General features: G+C 36.2%; 1 protein-coding gene across 1 annotated transcript in view; it reads left to right on the forward strand.

Moving 5' to 3' along the window:
- LOC122812970 (actin-like) overlaps positions 1-24043 on the forward strand; it is a 69092-nt gene that overhangs the window by 18963 nt on the left and 26086 nt on the right. Inside the window, exons 3-4 of the mRNA XM_044085062.1 lie at positions 450-677; positions 1232-1670. Of these exons, the coding sequence (XP_043940997.1) occupies positions 450-677; positions 1232-1670 (667 nt within the window). The remainder of the gene's footprint in view (positions 1-449; positions 678-1231; positions 1671-24043) is intronic.

The raw sequence follows: 24043 nt of genomic DNA on the forward strand, positions 1-24043 counted from the left end.
TAAGGGGGGTGCATGGGGGCTTGCTCCCCTGCAAAACAGTGTTTACAGTAGTTTATTTATTTATTTATTTATTTTCAGATTCGGTGAATTGGCTTTCGTGAAAGTGCACTTTCGATGTAGTGCACTTTCACGGAAGTAGGGTTTTACTTTTCTTTTTCGAGATTGTGAAATTTTGATAAAGAAAAGTAGACCCATATATATATATATATATATATATATATATAAATATATATATATGTATATATATATATATATATATATATATATATAAAATATATATATATATATATATATATATAAATGTGTGTGTGTGTGTGTACAGAGAGATATTTTTAACTCCCATTAGAATATAGAATTTGAAGCTAAACTACAGAAGTGATGCAGTTTTTATTACTGGTCTCCTTAGTTGAAATTTTTTTTTCACTATAGCAGTATAATTGTTTTACCAGGGTATGGAACAAAAAGACAGCTATGTCGGTAAAGAAGCACTGAGCAAAAGTGATATCTTGAACCTTAAATCCCCAGTTGAACATGGTGTTATCACAGACTGGGATGCTATGGAGAAACTCTGGCACCACACCTTCTACAATGAACTCAGTATTGATCCTAAAGAGCACCCTGTCCTCCTTATAGATGCCTCCCTGAACCCTAAAACCAACAGAGAGAAGATGACTCGGGTATGAATTAGTATAGCTACTCTTTTGTTTTTCCTTCAATGCAAGATGTACTGTTTACTTTAAGTTTTTAAAATTAGAGCTTTCTTGCTATCCTGAAAGTAAAGAACTCCTTAAATTGCATAGGCAGAAGGTCATACATTTCCTTAATTAACAGATTCCCTTGGTATGCATGCTTATAGTAAAAGGGAAGAAATAATACATGGATTCAACAATCTAGTACAATCAGAAAGGTTTTGACTGACTAAAATTTAAAAATAATAAGGTATTTTGTAGTTGCATCATTATTATATTTGCACAGCAGTAGGGTACATGTCAATACCTGACATGACTTGTTAGATTTATATCTTTGTAATAATGAAATTTGAATGAAAGATATCCATACAGGCAATCATTCTTTATAGACACTTATATAGTGGTGGACTCAGTACTGACCATTTTCATCTATGATGTTTATATTTTCTCTTATTGTCTTGTGTTTTACACCATGGCGTGAAACTGGGCGCATTTTCTATACAACACCTTTGATGTTTTTCTCTCACCCCTCTACCCCACAGGTTATGTTTGAAACATTTAACATCCCAGCTATGTATGCTTCTCTTCAGAGTGTGTTATCTCTATATGCTTCTGGCCGTATGACTGGTATTGTTATGGACTCTGGTGATGGTGTGTCTCACACTGTGCCTATATATGAGGGTTTTCCCTTGCCACATGCTATCCTCCGTCTGGATTTTGCTGGCCATGACCTGACTGACTATCTCAAGAAAATCCTGACAGAACGGGGTTACAGCTTCACCACAACTGCAGAAAGAGAAATTGTGCGAGATATCAAAGAAAAGCTGTGTTATGTTGCTCTGGATTTTAAGCAGGAGATGGCTACTGCTGCATCCTCTTCCTCACTAGAGAAAAGCTATGAACTACCTGATGGTCAAGTTATTACCATTGGGAATGAAAGATTCCAGTGCCCAGAGGCCATGTTCCAACCATTTTTTTTAAGTAAGTGTCGTAAACTTGTTTCTAAGAGTATAAGTGTATGAAATGTACTTCAGGGTGTTTCAATATATTGTAAAATATTTAAGAATGAACCCCCCCACCAGTCTATACTCTAATACATTCTATATTTAACATAATTTGATAAGTACAGACTTACTTGTTACCAAGGAGCATTTCATACCTATAAGCACATTAGGACAAGAAGACATATTTAGAAGTATGACATAGTTGAATATATTTTTTCACATATAATTTTTGTTGCTCCATCTAAATGTACACCATCTGCCAGGGACAGCCTTAGGAACTGTGGGAGCCCAACTGGAACATTTTGATGGGCCCTTGCCCTCTCGTCCCATTTCCCAGCCTATTTTTCAGTATACTAGACTTATTTTAGATTATCTATCACAAATATATGTTATTACTCTATTAAAAGCAAAACAGTATTTTTTATTTACCTTAAATTTTGACACAAAACACATTAAAAGTAAACTGTACACTTTTATTTATCCTTTGTTGACTGAGTTAGTACCACTAAACTAGTAACCTTTTTTCCTCGAGAGACCCAAGGTGTTATTTAAACTTATATGAAATCTTTGTGGTGTTGTTGCTGTAGCACATTATTTTGTCTCAACACACTGTATGGCTAAATCAGGGGCTGGGGGCTGCCAGTTGCTCATAAACTATAAGGGTTTAGATGCTCTAAGGTAAATTTAAACCTTTTTTCCAACCTTTTGAGACAAATGATGACCTGAGCAAAAAACATGAGTAAGGAAAGAAAGTAAGTCTATTTTTTTTTCTTTCAAGGAATAAGTAAGTTGTGTCCAAGGCTCAATGTTCAAAGCTGAAAAAAAAAAACAGTAGTTCCAAAAAAATTAGTAAGGCAAATGACTACAAAGATACATGATTATCAATCAGGGACTAGAGCCCCCTTACCCCCTCCCAAAAAAAAAAGTCACCTGTTTACCTCTCTGGTATTATTGGGATGAAGGTGATAAAAGCAAGCAAGAAAGGTTCATGTATTTGGGGGAAGTATCCACCCAAGTATTGTTATACAGTATTCCATGTAAACAAGAATCATGCGTCCTGTGCCACAGGATGCTGGTGCTGTACGAAAGAGAAATTAGGTAGTCGGCTGCACATTTTTTGGGAGCATGAAGCCAACTGACTTTAAGGAGGCACTATCTAGGTTAATTCAAAAGCTTGGTGCAAGAATGGGATAAGTATGAGAGATAGTTTTTTGTTGAACTGGGTTCCCAGTCTTAAGTTAAAGGGATAGTTAAAAGAATTGGTGGCAGTACTTATGATAGTGGGTAAGAACACCATTACAAAGAAATTGAGGAAGAAGGAAAAAACAGAAATACAGAAAGTGACAAGGATGATGAAGTAAGAAACAAAAAAGGAGAAGAAGCTTTTTGGAAAGTAGAAAGAAGTGTCCTAAATGGAATATATTGGATATAACTGTGGCCAGAAGATAGATGTCAAACAGGGAGATATAGGAAGAAGGTGGTAATTGTTACCAGTCCTTAGGATAAGTGTGAAATTAGAGATGGGAAATGCAGACCTGGTGCAGGAAAATGAGATAGCAGTGTAAAATCATGGAATAGGAAGAAACTTGTTGACTCAATAGAGATGGGGTCTGCTCTAAGTGTGTTGAGGAGAGGGTTCTTTAGAGTGGTAATGCTTGTTTCTATTTTTTTAATAATTGACCATTTCTCTTTCTTATACCTTTTAACCATATTACATCTCTCCTAACACCTACCACACAACTTCTATTCCTATACCATAACTTTTTCTCTACTCCATCAAACACTTTCTTCTAACTTCAAAATCACCCCTACTTTCTAAAATACCACTGTCATAGGATTCTTCTCATACAAATACAGGCACCTCTATCCCAAAACTCCCTCTCCTCTAAGTTTTTAATATCTCCTTTCTAAACTCTCCAAATCCAAAACATATTTTTATTCATATCTACAACTCAGTGGAGACATACACCCCAAATCCCGGTCCTACCCCTTCATATTAGCAAACTATCCCTTCCATTCCCCTTCCTACCTGCAACATTCCAACTCCCTATAAAAACTCTAACCTTTTGCTACTTAACATGAATCTAAGAAATGTCAAAAAGGTCCAGGATCTTCATGCCTTCCTAAATCATTACACCCCAGATATCACCGTACTTACTAAAAACTGGCTAGGACCAGAGATTAAAAGCTATAACATTCTTCCTCCAGGCTACAATATACATAGATGTGATAGAAAGAACAGGGGGACGGGGGCACAGCAATAATGTATAAATCAAAATATAAGACCTATACTAATTGAGGCAAACAACCCTTCTTTTAGCAATGCCAAACTATTATTTTCTAAACTGGAAATCAACTCATAAAAACACCTAATTATAACTGCTATTTACATTCACTCGGGTTTGAACCATAATACAATTAAAGGTATACTATACTGGATATCCCTAAATTTCTCTCAAGAAACTATCATTATGGGTGATCTCAACACTGACTGGCTCTCGTATTCCCTCATATTTCATTAACTTACATGGCTTTTCTCAGGTTATACAGACAGCTGCTAGAACAGATAAATCCACTAAAAGGGAGTCTATTCTTAACGGCATTCTCACAAACAAATCTTCACTATCCTTCCAATCAGGGTGTCTCCCAGATGTAGTGATCACCTCGCCACTTACATGCTTAGATACCAGCTTAATTCCCCTAGACAATCCTATTTCTGACTCATTCGAAGCAAAAAATAACTTTAATACTTAAACTTTCCATTCACTTTTACACCACTCTGACTGGTCACCCTCTCAAAACTGCAGTTGACTATTTCAATACCACCTCCCTAGACATCCTAAACAAACTAGCCCCCCCCCCCTTCAGAACTGCTAGGCTAAAATCTAATTATGCTCCATAGCTATCACATGATACCAAAATTCTTCTTAAACAAAGGGATAAAGCCTGGTGTCTCTGGCATACCACAAACAAACAATCCAATTTTCATATTTATAAACATCTTCATAATAAAGATAAGTCCCAAATAAAATTCGACAAAAAGTCATACTTTACTTCCACTCAGCAACAGCACCACAACAATCCCAAGAAATTCTGGTCCTCCATAAAAAAGCTTTTTCAACCTGATGATTCTTCCACCCTATGCCTTCAACCTCCTCTAACTTTGATAGCATTGCTACACAATTTAATAATTTCTTTACTAACTCCATTCATGCTGTTACTAATTCTCAGTTTAGTACTCCTCCTATTATCCCAGCTTCAGCTAGCTTTGACATCAACTCCTTTTCCTTCAAATCTGTTCAAAGCCTCACCATACAAAATACTCTCCAAACTTAAACCTACATCCCTTGCTGCTGATAATCTACCTAAAGATTTTCTAAAAATTGCAGCTTATCCCATTGCAATTTTAATCAACTGATCCATCTTACAACACTATGTTCCTTCCATCTGGAAGATATCTTACATTTTTCCCTACACAAGGCAGGGAACGCCACTGAGTTCTTTAATTACAGACCCATTGCTATCCTACCCACTCTCTCAAAAATTTTATAAAAATGTACCCACCTGCAGCTTTTAAACTACCTTCTTTCTAATAACCTCTTAGCCAATGAAAACAAGGCTCCACACAAACTGTAATATCCAAAAAGAAGGAGACCAGGATCCAGTCCACACAAACGTTTATTGAGCGCTTTTGTCTCTTGAATAGAAACTTCTTCAGCATAACACAGCATATTACCCAACAGCCTTAGATATGCTATTCCAACAAATTAGTCGTCATCATTAACTAATTAATAAAATAATGTCCTGAAAGGACATAGAAACATTTAAAGAGCAACACACACACACACACACATATATATATATATATATATATATATATATATATATATATACACATAAATAAATATATATATATATATATATATATATATATATATATATATATACATATATATATATATATATATTGCACTCACAGTAAAAAAAGAAAAAATGCAATTGAAGCATATAAAAAATACTTGACAATTAAATATATCCTATAATAAGTTAAAAATAATCAAATCAACAGATGTCAATATTTATGCATATGAAAGTATATATGTATTTGTTGTTTATTAGCATCCTACCCTAATAGTGTAGGTATCGATGACTGTCATATAAGAAATTGTGCCTTGAGCCTGAGAACAGAGCTGATGGATACTGCACTATTAACACTCGGTGCTTCAGATGCATTCGTCCTAATTTGCCATCTAAGCTCATCCATTTCTAGGTAATCATTGAGTGGTCCACCGCTTTCACCCATCCTAACCTGCTCAATGATAATGAATCTGAACCCATGTCCTTCATTGGTTACTATATATCCTGCTAATGCATTTTTAACATCTTTCCTACTGATGTTATAGTAGTGTTGGTAAATTCTACTTCTAAATGCATTTTTAGTTTTACCAATGTAAAAACTCGGACATTGGGTACATAGGGCGAGGTACACCACTCCTTTACTGTTGCAGGAGACTTTCCCTCATATAGTGTGTCTCCCATAATTGGGAATACAATTCTCCTTTGCTTCAATGGTATATTGGTATTGTTTCTATTCAAGAGATGAAAGCGCTCAATAAACGTTTGTGTGGATTGGATCCTGGTCTCAACCTCTTAGCCAATACTCAACATAGGTTCCGCCCCTACCATACCACTACTATTGCTCTCCTTAGCTTTACTAACACACTTAACCAATATAGAAATAAAGGTCAATTTGTGTCTTCTATTTTCGTAGATCTTTCTAAAGTCTTTGATACAGTTCCTCACCAAAAACTTCTCAATGAACTGGCCTCACTTAAACTTAGTTCTGCTATTCTAGCTTGGTTTCATAGCTACTTATCTGGCCGACAACAAGCCGTTAAATGGCAACAGAAACTATTTTCCCTCCTGCCTGTGAACTCAGGCATTTCTCAAGGCTCCAGTTTAGGTCCTCTACTTTTTAGTATTTTCACCAACCGACTCCATTCATCTGCACCTTTAGCCTGTATTGTTCAATACGCAGATGACCCAACTCTTATCTGTGCTGCACCTTCCTTAAATCTGCTTGCTTGTACAACTCAGCAGTCCTTTTTATCAATTGAATCATAACTATCAGAATCACAGCTTAATCTAAATCCTTCTAAGACCAAACTTATGCTCTTTCAAGCTAGTAACCTCATGATCTTCCTACTACATTTCAAATAGTCATCCAATAACACCATTATTTCTGCTATGCCTCATTTCCCTAATTGATAACAACTTGAAATTTGACCTTCATCTAGCACAATCCTTCAAAAATAATCATAATAAACCTGGCTCACTTTATAGACTCAAGCCTTTTCTTACAACTAAAACTAGACAAGATTTAGCCAGAACTCACCTTCTCCCCACCTTACTATATGCCTCTCCCCTTTTCACTAACCTTAGTAAAACTGATCTAGCTAAGTTTGAAAACTGCAATAACAAAATTACCAAATTTGCTACTAACACCCTACATAGATCTCATCCTTGCTCAGCCTTACATCAGTTCCACTGGCTTGAACTTCCCCATCTCTTAACTTACACTCACCGTACATCAGCTCACAGACTAGTCCATCAACCTGAATGGACCCCTTCCCTTCAGTTAATTCAACCCTAAGCTAACAATTGTACTCTCCGATCTTCCAATAAATTCTTGCTACAAGTCTCTAAGTCCAACAATAAAGCTGTTGACTCTGTTCTCCAGTTACATGTCCAAAATATGGAATACTATCCCTGAGGTCATTATATCCAGTCCCAACTTATCTTAATTCAAAATGCTTGTGAACGACTACCTCTGTTCTAATTGGCTGGGTTCATGTTCCTCTCCTGGCTAATGCCTTCTATTTTGTGTTACTCTTACTTTACTTCCTCTTTTACTCATTTTCTTCCTTCTTCCCTTTCTAGTACCCCATTTTTGTCTCTCCTATGTTTTACCTTCTAGTGCCACTAACTTCCTGGTCTGATCTCCTATTATATTTTTCTCCTCCTCTTTCTTTCTTTCTTTTTATTTATTCTTCACTAACTCCTCCCCACTCCTTTATGCTTTATACTTAACTACTGCTTATATATTTCTTTTTTAATTTTTCTTATGTTATGCTTGTAATTTTGTCATATTAGCTTTCTTCCCTTGCTATTTATTCTCTTTCACATCGACTCACTTTATTAATTTGCTTGTGTACACCTATCTTTTCTTTTGTTGTTATAAATACTGTGCATCTTTTTTCTTTTTTCTCGAAATTTACTTTACCTTTGATGTATATATTGTGCTAACTTTTTGTATTGTTTTTCTATGCTTTTTGTCCCCCCAGGACTCTGCTGAAAATGGGCTAATACCCAGTCAGACTATCCCAGTCAGCAAAAGTAAATAAATAAATATAAGCAAAAATTGTAAGCCCCCAGTGTAAGAATGGGTTAGTTGCTATAGATGTAATAGCTTGCTATAGTAGATAAACTAAGACTTGTCTGTAGGGGAATATAGCCATGCTCGATACATGAGGACTGGCATTGTTTGTGAATTTGTACTGTAGGTAATTTTATGATAAAATATATATTAATGTTTGTTAAAAAAAAAACTGCCACAATAATGTATTTCAATTGGCAATGCACAGCACACTTTGCATCCCCTAAAAGACAGCTATCTACTGTGTACCCTATGATGTTAAACTGGGATGACACTGAAGGATATGTGTGTGTGTATGTGTGTGTGTATATATATATAGATATCTGGGTATGTGTTTGTGTGTATATATATATATATATATATATATATATATATACGTGTGTGTGTGTGTTTTTTATATATATATATATATATATATATATATATATATATATATATACATACACACAGACACACAGACACAGACACACACACACACACACACACACACACACACATACACACACACACACACACACACATATATATATATATATATATATATATATATATATATATATGTATAAAATAGGGTCTATATTACATGAACAAATGTTCATCTTAGCGAACGCTCACATGAGCGAAAATTGCGGAACTCGAAACCGCAATTGTGAGATCACGGTATAATGAAGATGGGAATATTTGCCCTTCCTCACTGTAGTGCGCACTCGGAGTAGGAATCTATATTTAGCGGGGAGTGCAGTTTCGAGTTCCTGGATTTCCGCTCATGTGAGCGTTCACTTAGATGAACTTTAGTTCATCTAATATAGACCCATAAAATATATATGTACATATGTGCATTTGTGTGTGTATATATTTATATATATATATATATATATATATATATATATATATATATATGTGTAGAGAGAGAGAGAGAATAATCTATATTTATGTATATAATTGCAGCATGCCTCCTTACCTCTACCCTGAGAAGATAGCCACCTATATCATATTTCATGTTTGCTTGTCAGTATAATGAAAAATAATGATCATTGTAATGTATATTAACTTGATGGTCTTAGATAATACATTGCCTTTTTACAAGCTATAACAACAGTCGTGCATATATTTGAGATTTGAGTGCGAGGAAAGTTAAAGCAATTACGACCCTGTGCTCAGAGATGTTACATATTTGATGTATTTATTTATTTTAATTTGTCAGTTGGATACATGTGCTGGACTGTTCATTGCTCCTTTTCAGCCATGACCCAACTCTGCTGCCACTAAAGATAGGTAAAAAAAAAATCTTCATAACTCACAACTTCTCTGTTCAAGAGTTCTGGACAAAGCCAAAAATAATAGACAGGGGGAGCAAAGTCTCAAAATCAGGGATAATTGAACTGACTGAAAAACTTAGTGATTTACCAGAGAATCACACATTTGTGAGGGATAATGTAAAAATAGGAAGCAAAATCAGGAATTCTCTGCAGATTCAAGGACAATTGAGAGATCTACACTATCCATAATATGTCTGCCTGTCAGAATAAAAAAAAAAACCTCTATAGTACATACATTAGGAAAATCTTTTTGGGCTCCACCAGGTACCAGTTTAAAGGATTGCTCAGGGACACCAAATGACCTAGTTATTGCTTGTTAATTTGAATAGCAACAGCAGCATACCAATTACAGTCTTGTAATACTGTTTGCATATTCTCTAACTCTAACCTAGGTCCCAACTATAAGAATGTCAAAGCTTCCACATACCATTATTTAGTTTTACCAGCAAGCTCAGTCCTGAGAATTTCTGGCATAAATATGACAAGGCTAATAGCAGTGGTGAACATTATACTACAGCCTTAAAGAATGCATGTTATTAAATAAAGTTTTTCTTACACTATGAAATATACCACCTGTTGTGTGCATCAAACCCCCTTCAATCAAGGTCACGACTCTTAAGTCGCTACTATATCACGAACTTGATGTTGCAAGCTAATAGCATAATGACTTGGAAAGGGCAACCTGAACTCTAGGAATCATATAAAAGTGTTGCTTTGAATCTGATGGTATGCTGTTATTTTTACTGTTAAAAGAGGTAAAATACTGGACTGTTGAAAGATAAGCCTTGCATTTTTTTGGCACACTGTAAGGATCGTAAAAATGTCAAGCACACAGAAACCAAAAAACAAGATGCAGAAAACCTGAGAACCTTGACCGGAGAAAATACTTTGCAGCCCCAACAAATATAATGTAAAAATTGCTGGTGTATGCTCCAGCTGAAGCCAAACTGTCATTCAGTACAAATAAATAGACCAAGTAGAATCCAAAAAAACGATTTTAATCCACAATTCTTCACAACACGAGCCAGTAAGGATCATTTTGCAGGGCTTACAGACCAAATATCTTGTGAAGCCACCCATGGTCTGTTAAAAGTATGAAAAGGGCCTCTGTGGTTGTTGGGCCATAGTCACTCAATCAGTTTGATTGGCCTAAGGCCCATCTTGCTATCTACCATGTCCCAGTGGACCACTTCAGTGTCTACTGTAGTGCAGCATGTAAAGTGGATGCAGAGAGATGAAACCCCTAACTGCAATTCATGTGACACAGGTTTAGGCCTAGTCGCTGGACAAGGACTTGGAATGAAAAGCTTACTGTTGGCTTCTCTGTCTTGGGGAGAACACTGTTTTTCTACCTGAATACATTCCTGGTAGAAATCGGAGCTGTAGCTTGTGAAGGTAAAGTGCAGGTAGATCATCTGTACTGGAAAATATGTGTGCACGGTAGCATGTTCCCCGAAACGATACAGGTGTCATTCCATTACCATGTATGGAAGGATGTCATTTTAAAGATGGAGAGGTAAATAGTTGAACAGCTTACCATGCAAGATAACACCACCGTAAATGTAAACACTACAGATACAAATAAATATTGTCAAAATAAAATGACATTGTACAGTACTACAGAAAAAAAAAGCTAGCTCCACTGACAGAAAATTTCAGTGGAACTGTCATGGGGAAAAGAACATTCATAGATATAGACACACCATGGGTTTGATAAACAATCATGTAGGCTTTGTGTGACGCCTACACAATCTTTATGCGTTAGTGCGATGAGCAGCATCACAATCGCACATGTGTGCTGTTCATCAAACTAACACCAATACAAGCATGTTTTAATGGCCAGCAATTTGTGTTGGTGGCCAGGAAAATGTGTTGAGCAGCACAAACAGACACATTAAACAAACAGACTTGTCTATGGGCAAACCTGTTAAATATGCTCACATGGACAGCACAAAAAGCTACATAGGGCAAAATAATGTAAGTTTACTGGGCAAGGAAAGTGTACTGAGTGTAATATACACGTAATTCAAATATATGACTATAGAAATAAGTAGGAAGTTTGGAAAACAGCAAGGCAAACTACAATCGCTGGGTTACCAGACAGGGAAAGTGTTCTGAGGACAATGTGGACAGAAATCACAGATGCATACAGAAATATGTAAGAGGGGAGGGTAAATGTTCATATAATAGGAAGATAATTGATGTGAAGATGTTTATGTCACAAAGACAACTGTGTAATAATAAACTTTTGCATATATACCATACTAATTAATGGTGGTCATACTTCCTGAGCAAATATACAGTAGGTAAATAAAAGCTGACATGATTTTACAGTACGTGACTGTTCCAAAAATTAACATTTTAACAGAGGGGATTACATGACATATGAATGTTATTAACATGCTGAGTTAAGATGACAATGCATTAAGGTCAGTACATACATTATGGGATATTTGCATAGTGTGCATTTCATCAATGTAACATGCTGGAAAATAGGAATGGCTTAGAAGCCGGAATCTCCTTTTACAAGAATCAAACCCATCCCATAAATATTACCACTGACCTATGTATTAACTGCATATGCCACTGAAACAGGCCTAGCAAGTGTATGAGGAGAATCATCCTTGAAGTGAATTATGCACGTCAATATTCTAATGATTATGCATCCCATATGTATGTGGGTGTAGTGTTGCAAATATGGTAGCAGAATGTGACATACGTGATACCCTTGTGTAAGGCACTGTGGCCTGACTCAGTTACTGTGCTGACAGATAAGAGCAGATGCAAACACCACACTATGATGCAATGTATTCCCCAAAGCTGTGTATTGCCGGCATGTGCCACCGGAGGTAGCAATGGGTAATGTAACAAATAAATTACATTAATGTGTGAATTAAGAAAGGATCCCTGATAATGAATATCATATCAGCATGTCAGGCTGATGGTGACTAAATGAGCATACTTGTGCACACAATTGTAATCAGTCCTATATCAATGCCCCATGGTCAAGGAAGGTTTCGCTCTGTTTGTACGCATACCACCTAAGAACTGGAGCACACTTTTGTATACCACAGTACTCAATGCATGTGCCATGAAATCTAAAGCTATGTTCACATGTGTTTGTGAAACATATGAAAAAGCCTGATGTGATGTAATTGTTGTTGTGTGACATCAGTACTTTCACACAAAATGAATCACTGTGATAGAATTGAACATCAAGCTGTGCAACTCCTCCAACTAACAGTATGGTTATTAATCACATGCATCACTGTTATCACTGCTGCTGAACTCCACCTATGTGAAGTAATTTAGTCAGCTATACTTTATTTAACCATCATTTTTTTTTCTGTTAAAATAGATGGGGGGGGGGGCTCTGCCACTCCATATATACAAAATATAATTGTGGGGGTTGTCTTTCATGCGGAACAGTTAAAGACACAAATGTCTACAGTCAGTCAATGCTGGTTCAGAACAGTTACCTAAGCACTGAGCAAGTCTATACCATAGTGGAATCAATGAATGTGCAATGGTATAAGTGCATCACCAATTGTCATATGTGTGGTTATGTGAAAGCATTACATCATATGTATGAATCAAGGAATATGCATCCATGTAACCACTTAGACAGAATCTTGCTGTATGTCAGACAGCAGTGCCTGATGCTAGATATACTCAAACACACTTGTAGCCCCCTGCTGTTGTCACTGTGACAGTAGAACAACAAGTATGTACAATGTAGTTATAATCCCATATTGGACTTTGACTTACTTAGGCTACAGCATATGTTACATGGTCCAATTTCCTCAGTCCTGAGGAGGTATCTCATTACAACTGTTATGGAATAACAATCTATTCATATGATAGCAGCAGTCTTCAATACAGCCTTTCCAAAGAAAGTGTAGAATAAACTGTTGTAACAGGAAACAACCTATACACATGAGCATAGCACATGTGGGTGGCAACACTGTTAACAACACGTACACTGACTGTAAGCAGTGATGTTGGGATTTGAACTATATAGCTAACATCACAGGGTAATGAATGTTTGCTGAAATGCAAATACAGATTTATTCCACAACTGTAACACTGCACATTTCAATGGATGACATCACCATTGTGCATTACTTTAACATTTCCAATAAAAAAGGGTCACATAACACAAGCACACTGTATAGATATACCTCATATATGTATTTGCAGCCTGTTCGGGATAGTAAGAGGAAGAAGCACAGACTCACAGATGAGAGTCATTCCTGTGTTTGTATTCCCCACCTATGTATTGAAACAATCTACTCACAAATGTATTATATTTACATGTCACAGGAGACGTTGGACTGCATGTAAGCCACACTGTATCTTGGAAAGGATGACATCAGCTGTGTTGTATAAAGAAGTGTGTGGAAAAATTACTTCTACAGCTATTTGAAATTGTACATCTTGTCAAAACTAAGAGGTATAAGAGACTCCTGCAGCCATTTACACACACACACACACACACACACACACACACACACACACACACACAATCAGGAGAGTCTCACTGCTGTATTCAAACTCCCTACTGAAGAAAAAGTGAAAAACTTTTGTTTAGTTTGACTTCTATAGTGCAGACAGGCTTAGCAGTGACGCACAGTCATCAGCACTCTGGACAGTAGTTAGTGGGAAAAAATCCTGTCAACCTGGCTTTCTCTGTGGCAGAAGGTTTAAATTCACTGAGCTAAATGAAAAAGCAAAGTAAAAGCAGGGTTCGACTCCAGTATACAGATAATTTTACAAAGAGTTTCAGAATGGGATTATTATAATAACTTTTTATCGTGACTTTAAGAATACCTAGGAATGAGTATTATAAATATGTTGCCTGCCAAGATTGTGTGAGTTATAGCTACTGAAATAATATATGTGAGACATACTTCAATGGTAATTACAAGTTAATTTGGTGTACAATGTGGTGTAAGGCAAACACTCACCACGTTTTGTAGTAATACTTGAAATGCCATTTAGCATCACATACTACAGTTGCTCATTGTCAGACCTCGAGCAAATGTTGAGGACTACAACTGATAAAACAGAAGGGACTTTGTCAACTCATTCACAGGAAAGGCAAATATAAAAACAGGCAGTAAGAGTTTCACCTAATGCTGGATTTAAACCACTGTGAAGATGAAAAATTAAGTTTACAGACTTGATCATTATCTTTAGACCCCCACTAAGGAAATCCTACTTCACACATGTCAAAATCACACCTTTGAGGGGACAGTTATACCATATTCAGCCAGTAGTGATAAATTGCTGTTTAAGGAATGATGTATTTTGACTGGTTCTTGGTTTATATTTAATAGCGAAGTTTAAACTGGGATTTTATCTGATGAAGTTCCGTTACATTGATTAAAGGAACAAAAGAGCTAATCAATACTTTTGTGGTTCGTGATATTCTTTTTGTGATTCTCGTAGCAGCTTGAATCATTTGTGTGTGATTTTTTTGACAATGTTGGCTGGGTATATTCAGTCAATGGAAGATGTAGGTATTATTCTTCAGCAAAGTAATGGCGGTTTGAAAATGCCATCATTTGACATTTACATCCATCAGCCTAATGACAGTACAAAGGGGTGAAAGAGAAGGGGTGAAGATACAGACAGATATACAGACTGCTGTGAAAAGGGCGGTGTTATGGGTCATTAATACACATCTTTATGGTGTGTCCTCAGCATTCATCAGTCACACTGTGTATCAGTAAGCAATGGCTCTAGGGATCAAGAAGCTATAGGACAGGCAAATCCTGATGAAGACATGAGTAGAGTTGTTGTTTGTCTTTCGGCTTTTCCTGGTAAGGGGTCACCACAGTGGAACTCCGGTCCGCTAATGATTGGCAGTAGATTTTTACAAAACGCCGATGTGCCAGCTCGACACCCAACCTTCAACGAAGGCACAACCATTTACGCACGCATGTCTTTTGAATGCTACCCAACTGCAGGGAGGATATGCAGACTCCACACAGAAGGCACTCCCAAGCCCAGCCGAGAATCGAACGGGAGAACCTCTTGCTGTGAGGTAACAACGCTACCGCCGTACCACCACGGCATGAGTAAGGGTGGTTTATTAAATCTTCGTTATGGCCATGGATGTGTTGGCAAATACTTAATTGGATATAAAGTAAGATATGTGTCATGAAATATATCATAGCAGTACAACATCATTGTAAGAAATAATGTGACATACATACACCTGGAGAACACATCCAGCAACAATAACTTACATTCGGATGGCAAGTGCAGAGGCTCAAGGAAAAACTGTAGCATCAAAGAAACAGGCAGTGCTCCAAGTGAGAGGAAAAATAGAATTTAATAATGTCCAATCACAGTCCACAGACCGGTTTTGGACAAAAGTCCTTTGTCAATGCATAATAGCAACTGCAGTCAAGTAACCCAATAAATAGACATATGCAAAAACATGAGCAAAGACCAACCTATCAGCATTCCAATTATAAATGGTCATTTAAACCAGGCGGAAATAGTCCCCCCCAGTCTAACTATCCAAGCTTTTTCTTTTTTATTTAATATGTTATACCATCCAGCCTTAGAATTTCTGTGGCTATATACTTTATCAATTACAATAAATTGAAATTTAGCAGTAGTATGGTTGATGGTGCGTTTGTATAATGCATTTGTAGAGAATTTATTTCTCACATTGCAACCTCATAGGTCTGGAAGTTTGACCTATATAAAATGCTGAACACATACAAACAGCTAAATAGACCACCTAATCACCACTACAATTGGCAAGTATGTTAATCTGAAAAACATGAGGTGTGTACTTACTGGTAAACTCCTTAGTTTGGCCAATGTGTTTACAAAAAAACAATGACCACAGGGAAAGCAACCAACAAATTTGGTGCCATCTAATGTACCCTGAATCATAATAGGTAATTGTGGATGATGTTTAAAATAACTGAATTCACCGCCCAAAGTTTTACCCCTGTGAAAGGAAAAATGACATCTGTTATTCAACAATTCACACAGCTGATCATCAGCTAACAGAATATCCCAATGTTGTTGCACCAAATCCATGAAATAATGGGTATTTCTGCCATAGGTTGTTACAAATCTAATGTTATGATCTAGATTTCTGTTGTGACTATGGTATGTAAGCAAATTAGTTCTAGGCAAATGTTTAACTTCCGTACTACTTCGAAGCAAATGTGCTGAGGAATAGCCACATTCAATAAAACGAGTTGTTAAATCTTTGTCAAAATGCACAAAATGTTGATTAGTAGAACAAATATGGCGAATCCTCATATATTGGAATTTTGGGATATTTTTGATAATATGTTTTGGATGACAGCTGGAGGCATGTAGTAATGTATTGGAATGGAAGGGCTTCCAATAAACCGAAGTAGCCAATGTACCATCCAACTGTCTATGTAGTGTCACATCAAGAAAAGAAATGAACTGCATGTGGAAATTAACCGTAAATTGAATGCCCCATTTATTTTAATTTAAATATTGGACAAACTCATGTAAATATGTGACATAAGATTTCCAAACCATCCCGCAGTCATCCAAAAAACATTGCCAGATATCAATTTCATTCAGAAATTGATTATGGCTGCTGTCATTGATAATCATTTGGGGAAGATATCCCATAAATAAATCAGCATATATGGGTGCAAACGAAGCACCCATAGCTGTGCCTTTGAGCTGCAAATAACAATTTCCGTTGAAATAAAAAACAGTTTTGGTAAGGGCGTGTTCAGTCAAACACAAAAGAAATGTGTTACTAATGATGTAAGGCCAGCAAAATGAAGAATGCTAGTATAAAAGAAGAAAAATAATGAGAGTTCTAACCACGATGTCGTGTTCCAAAAAATTCACTTAAAAGTCTCAAACACCAGAATAAAATCCAAATACGATTTATTGAAGTACAAGAAGGATGAGCGCTTTCGCGTAGTATGACCTACGCTTCATCAGATAACATTCAGTAAATTGCTGTGCATTTAAATACTCATATGCGCAGGAAAACTTTTCCAAATTAAAACAATTAATCAATTAAAATAATATTACCATGCAATTTAATTAATTGTTATATGTTGTATACTACTTAAAGAAACATTACTCTGGGTACAAAAATGCATATGTAAACAATAAGCAGTAGGATAAGCAACAAAGTAAACAAACGATTACATTGATCTGTTATTAATATTATATAGTCAAACTACCTCGTGAATGGTTAATCACTAGAATCCAATATTAAAATTATATAAGTATGCATTAAACTTAAAAGTATTTGTTTAAATGTTACTAGATATTATTATATGTTATATATATATATATATATATATATATATATATATATATATATATATAAAGGATGTAAAATGTATATATATAAAAACACAAAAAATAAGTATATAACTTATAAACTATATAATAATACCTGCATTAATATGAATATCTATGTTGATAAATTTTATAGTACCTATTGATCATATATAAATCTAGTCAATAAATAAATATTAGTATGATGACAATATAAATATTGAGATGTAAACATAAATAAATATAATAATGTATGTATATAATAAATTATATTAATTTATTTACATTGTGTATATATATATATATATATATATATATATATATATATATATATATATATATATAAATAATTAAATTAATCATATGAGATATGTAGTATGTCTAAATATAGATGGTAAATGACATATTTGAAACAAATCAATTCATAATTGTATTGTAAAAGTAACATAAGCATATCTGTAATGATGTTTAAAAAATGCTTTAAAAATTGCTACTTTCTACCTACTAAAATTGGCTTGATAGACAAATAATTATTAATGCCTGGAGGGAGATGTGCACTGAGTCTTAAAATCCAATTTAGTTCAGCCAGTGCCAAATCATTATCTGGATCTCCTCCCCTTTTATTATATTGTACTATTTGTAACACTCTAAAGCAAAAACTGTGAGTGGAATAATCTAATATGTGTTTCGTTAATGCATTTGTTTTATTGCCCTTGCGAATATCATATAAGTGGTTGTAAATCCTATCCTGTAACCTTCTTTTTGTCAAGCCCACATAAAAGGCTTGACAAACAGTGCAAGTGGCAAGATAAACAAGATTTCGTGTGTTACAGTTGTATTCCAGTTTCTGTATCTGTATAGGAAGACAAATCTACTAAATTCCTTACGGATAGATTTCTTCCTTTTTCTTTTTTGACCAGAATGCAAGGGATCAGTTTTAACAAACTTAACACTTTTAACATGCTTGAAAGGTCTCCCTTGACTGTAATACCTTAAATCCCTGTTAAATGTACGAAGTTTACATTCTTTCAGCTCTTTTTCAAATTCCAACAAATCAACACTCAGTTTTTGGAAACAATTTTTATAAATAGGTAAACTTTCAAACTGTTTGGCCTCTTCACAAATCTCTGTAATTTCAGAGATATATACATCATTTTTTGCATTCATAAAATGCATGTAATGTTTTAACAAATTGCACGGAGGTATTTTGTTGAATATCAGACCAGGCTGCTAACAACATGCTATCCGGTTGGCTCACCAAAGATTTAATACGAATTTTAAGACGTCTGGGAGAAATAGCTTTTTCCATGTATGTCTTAAATAACTTTAAGTGCCAATTGCAAGCTCTTAAAATGTTCATACTTTTAAAGAGCTTATCAAAAGTGGATGTACATAAACCATCAGATCAAGATTCAATATTATTGTCATTGTCACTGTGTTTTTCAAGCCCAAATATTTGAATATCTTCCTTATCAGATGACAATCCCTTAAGAATGTTAATGAGATCCATATTAAATATCGAAAGATACCCTGTAGTAAACTCAAATCAGAAAAGGGCATAGAAACCTAAATGTGACAAACAGCAATTTCTATAAGCTGGAATCACACACACTGATAATATTTACGACCCTAAGAATTGGAAAGAGCAAACATATAACAAGTGTTAAGCTGTTACTTATCCCCTTACATACACATATGCAAATAACAGAATATAAATGAACAGTATGCAATAAGTAAATTGAATTATAAGGTCAGCAACTGGTAAATGCACAGTTCACTGAAACAAAGGCAGGATGAAAATGTCCAATAGGTATATTGAAGGCGGGCAAGAATATGAAAAAACGTAAATATCAAGCAAGAATGGCTTAAACTATACTCTAAAAGCCGTATTCGCTGATAGGATCACCCCCCAAACATAACTCAAAGTCTCTTAAGTTGAGAATAACAGTCAAATGTTCTTTCACAGGTAAGCACAAAACCTAAAAAAACACCTTAGTTAAGGCCCCAACAGATGTCGACCCACTGGCCTCAGCACCACTAAGATGAAATATGTATATAGGGTCAAACAACTAAATCATCCCCCAATTGGAGACAACAAAATCAGTCTTACCACAATAAAACTAGAAGACCAAGCTTGAAGGATGCCTTCTCACACATGTAATCGGTATCCGTGCTTGAAAGCAAAGCATATACAAGCATGTACAAGCAGCTATTCCCCCGACTAAAGAAATGTTATGTCCCAAACAAGCGTGAGGCACACCAGCAAATACAAAACCCTCTCCCGACTGGAGACGTATACAAAACACTCACACAATTGCTGGTAGCAAGGTAAAGGCTGCTAAACACCAGATCTTCAATGTGAAACACCTAATGTCAATCCCGTCCAAGAAAAAAGAAGCAAGAAGCTGAACCACCTCGTATTTAACCAAAACGCCTACATACATCTGGATCAAACCCTTCTAAATCTTCATACAATTGATTTATGTCAACACTCCACAGAGGATACTGCACTTGGCTACATCCAGTCAAAGAACTGTTAGAGTAACTGTTGCCAATTATTTCCTTTACTCTGCCTTTAGTCTTCTGATAGGGACCAGGTTTTGCTGTAACACATGAACAGCCATTCAGTCACTCGGCACTGGTGTGTGATGACAAACTCTGTTCAAAGGCTGAGGACAAAAAGTGAAGGATATCTTATGGGTCATTTCTGACTATATGCGTTGTGTGTGATTCTATTTTAAATGTGAAAAAGGGATTGACAGCAAAGTGGTTAAATGGGGGGCAAGCAGAGGGAAGGACACAGGGAGAAGAATACAGAAATCTGCAATAAGGTAGTGAGAGAGAACCATAGTTATCCACATCTTCAAAACATAAATGTAGAAGTGTAGCCAGAATTTGGACTGTCACCACACCAATGGTAGGTGACAACAACAGAATAATGTTGTACACCAATTGTACCAAATCAATTGTTTGAAGAAGACACATGGAGAGCTACATCTGGGTCATTCTTTTTGTGGAACATGTGTCCATTTTTACTTTTTCTTACTTTCAAAAAGACAAGCATGTTGGGGAAGGCACTTAGGAATATTAGTGCCAGGTAGGAAGATTAGGTGAGGAAGCAGGTGCAGATATACTGAATAAACAAGGCAGGCAAGGATGGTGATGGACACAAAAGGTTGGGGAACACCACAACTGGGGATAGGGATAGGTAGGGGACATGGCACACACATGTCAAGGCTGAGAACAGTGAGAATCAAGTCCTTACCCTCAGAGCTGTTATCACTGTCTCCTGTCTCCTGTGTCAGTGCTCTACATAGCATTGTTTTAGCAATGTGACAAAGCACCTTTTCTTCACAGGCAATTTGGGCACTGAAGCCCTTTTCCATTATATCTTCCACCAGCCTTGTTAGTTACTGGTGGGTGATAAAATCACCACCTCCACTAATGCTACTCCCTGAGGGTATGAATACACCAGCTGCTGGCGCAAAGCTACCTGATTCAGATGGGGCAGGTAGGCAGGGGTTGTGGAAGCAGCGCTGACAGCCTGGGATCTGATTTGCTGGGTGTCGATGCTGCAACATGTGGAGGGATGATGGGCCTGTCTGCAGTGGTTGGTCTCCCTCTCTGTGCCGCATTTCAGTTTTTGTAAGCAGAAATGTATGAGAACAGAATATTTTTAAGACATATAAAACGCCCTCCAGCAAAAAAATGAGAGAGAAGTGGTGGGGTGATACAAAAAGGGAGAGAATTAGATCCACAGCATATCACATCACCATTTAATTTCAGAAAATAAACAGTTATTATTACCGAGTCTATATACCTTTGCCACATCCAGGTGTGATGGGAACCATTAATCAGGTGCACTGCTATGATATCATTAATACAACTATTTATTTCAGTATTGCCTTACTGCATGCAATTACAATACTTATTAGGCTTACAGTAGGATGTGACACTGATGCATACCTACCCCGTGCCTCTCTGAGGCGAGTTAACCTCTCTTGGTGGGCCTCCTTCTTTGCTGTATTATCATTTAATACTGATGGGTCAGTATAGTTACACAACTGAGGGATGTCTGCAGTTCTAAACATCCTCCCGTCAGCTAAGGAGGTCCTTCTTTCACCATTACAGGTCACTATACTAGTGACAACAATACTCTCCAGTGAGTGAGATGCCAGCTGCAGTGGAGACAGCCTTGGATAATCTGTTTAAAGCCTCAGTCTTATACTAAGACCCAGTAATAGTCCCCCTGCAGCAACCTACAGCAGTAGTTCACAAGGAGTACCACAAAAATCCTGGGCACCACAACATCCCACCTCTTGCTTTAAATTCAGCACTATCATCTTCCACACCAACCATGCCTGCTGAAGTCAAACACTAACTCTAAGTTTGAATTGGCGCCAAATTCCAATCTCGCATTTAATAGTTAGGGTGCAAACACACACAACCATACCAACTGCATTTGCATGATGGAAAGCACACAGAGGCATTTGCAAACAAAGAAGATGATATTTTATCAAATAGCAATGAAGGTGTAAAACATGGCATTGAGATTTGCCATGTGTGATGCTCATTGTGTTCACATCTTTTCAGATGGTCATCACTGATGGGCCCAATAGCTTTGATTGTTATCATTGGTGTTTTGGAGATTACATAGGATGACTTGGCACTTAGCTTTCTGGAATTATACACTGTAAAAAGTTAGTTGACCAATAGGGTAATCAAAGCTAAGGAAGAAATAATGCATAAATTTCATTCAAGGTGATTATTTTTCAGTGCTACAGGAGAACACCTTTTCAGCCATGTTCATTACAGATAAACTGCAGTCAGTGTGAACAGAGAAATATTTCAGATAGGCCTGTATATGTGTTCATCATAGATAAACTGCATTCAGTATGAATGGAGATATTTTATTTATTATTTTTATTTTACATTTGTTGACTGGGCTAGTCTAACTGGATATATGTCCATTTTCAGTAGAGGCCCAAGGAGAAAAGCTCAGAGAAAAAAAAATTTTATACATACAGTTCACAAAAAAAAAGCAGTGGAAACACAGAACAATTACATAAGTATGCAACTGACTGGCAAAATGTTTTAGCAACAGTTATTAGGCTACACATAGGAAAAACATATTGTTATTTTACAGTCTGTATAAAAAAAAATAACAAAAACATTTAATGCACATGAGTTTACACAGTACAGTAAGGAGGTAAAAAATGTATTGATTCAAGTCAAACATAGAGGATAGAGAAGTATCAGAATAAATGCTTTTAATTGAGAAGTATTTAGACAAGGGAGAATAGTATCAGTCAGGATTGGAGCAGGGGCAGAGCCATTGGTTATTAATGAAGATTTTCAATTGTTTCTTTTAAAGGTTGGTGGAAGTAAGGGATGTTATTTCTCTTGGAAGTTTGTTCCAAGTATTGCCAACCGCATTTGAGAACAGGCAGTCCCCGGATTTGTTGTTGGATTTTATGGTGGCTACTTGTAGCTTTTTAACGGATCTTAGGGTTGGTAGATTTTTATAAGAATTGAAAAGGTTACAGAGTATGGGAGTATTTGTAGGATGATGTAAAATCTTGTGGATAAAAATGAGTTGCTGGAAAAGTAGTTGATTTTGTACTTCTAGCCATCCTAGAAGTTTAAGATTATGGCAATGGTGGGTACGGAAAGGGGCACCAGTGGCAAATTTGGCTATGTTGTTGTAGGAGGTTGCTAGTTTATTCAGATTACTTTTGGACAGGTTAGTATAGATAGGGGAGGCATACAGAAGGGTGGAAATGAGGTGGATTTGGGCAATAGAAGTCTTAGCTGAGGCTGTGAGAAAGGGCTTGATTCTATAAAGGAATCCAAGTTTTCTATTAACTGATTTAATAGTTGAGTTAATGTGTGTGTCAAAGTTGAGATTGTTATCTATCGTTACACTGAGGAGTTTGGTGGTGGCGTCGGAAGCAATTTCTGTGCCATTATTTGATGTCACTATGAAATTGATTGGGGGGGACTTCTGTGTGGGAGTAAACAGTAATAATTTAGTTTTTTGGGGGGTTAAGGAGGAGACATCTTTGATGGAACCAGTTTTCAACTAAGATAAAGACTGTTTGTGTACTAGTTTGGAGTTTTGCTATACTATACTATAGATATACTTCAGATATGCCTGTATGTGTGCGTGTTTAGGAAGTCCTGTGAAATGCATTTCCATGAAAGAGGCATTATTACTGTTTGTAAATGTTGTCAGATGGATAGACTTTCATGAGCTGATTAATACAGGTTGGGGTATGATAC

The sequence above is a fragment of the Protopterus annectens genome, chromosome 10.part0 (genome assembly GCF_019279795.1).
Source record: "Protopterus annectens isolate FY-2018-M chromosome 10.part0, PAN1.0, whole genome shotgun sequence".
In the NCBI taxonomy this organism is placed as follows: domain Eukaryota; kingdom Metazoa; phylum Chordata; order Ceratodontiformes; family Protopteridae; genus Protopterus; species Protopterus annectens.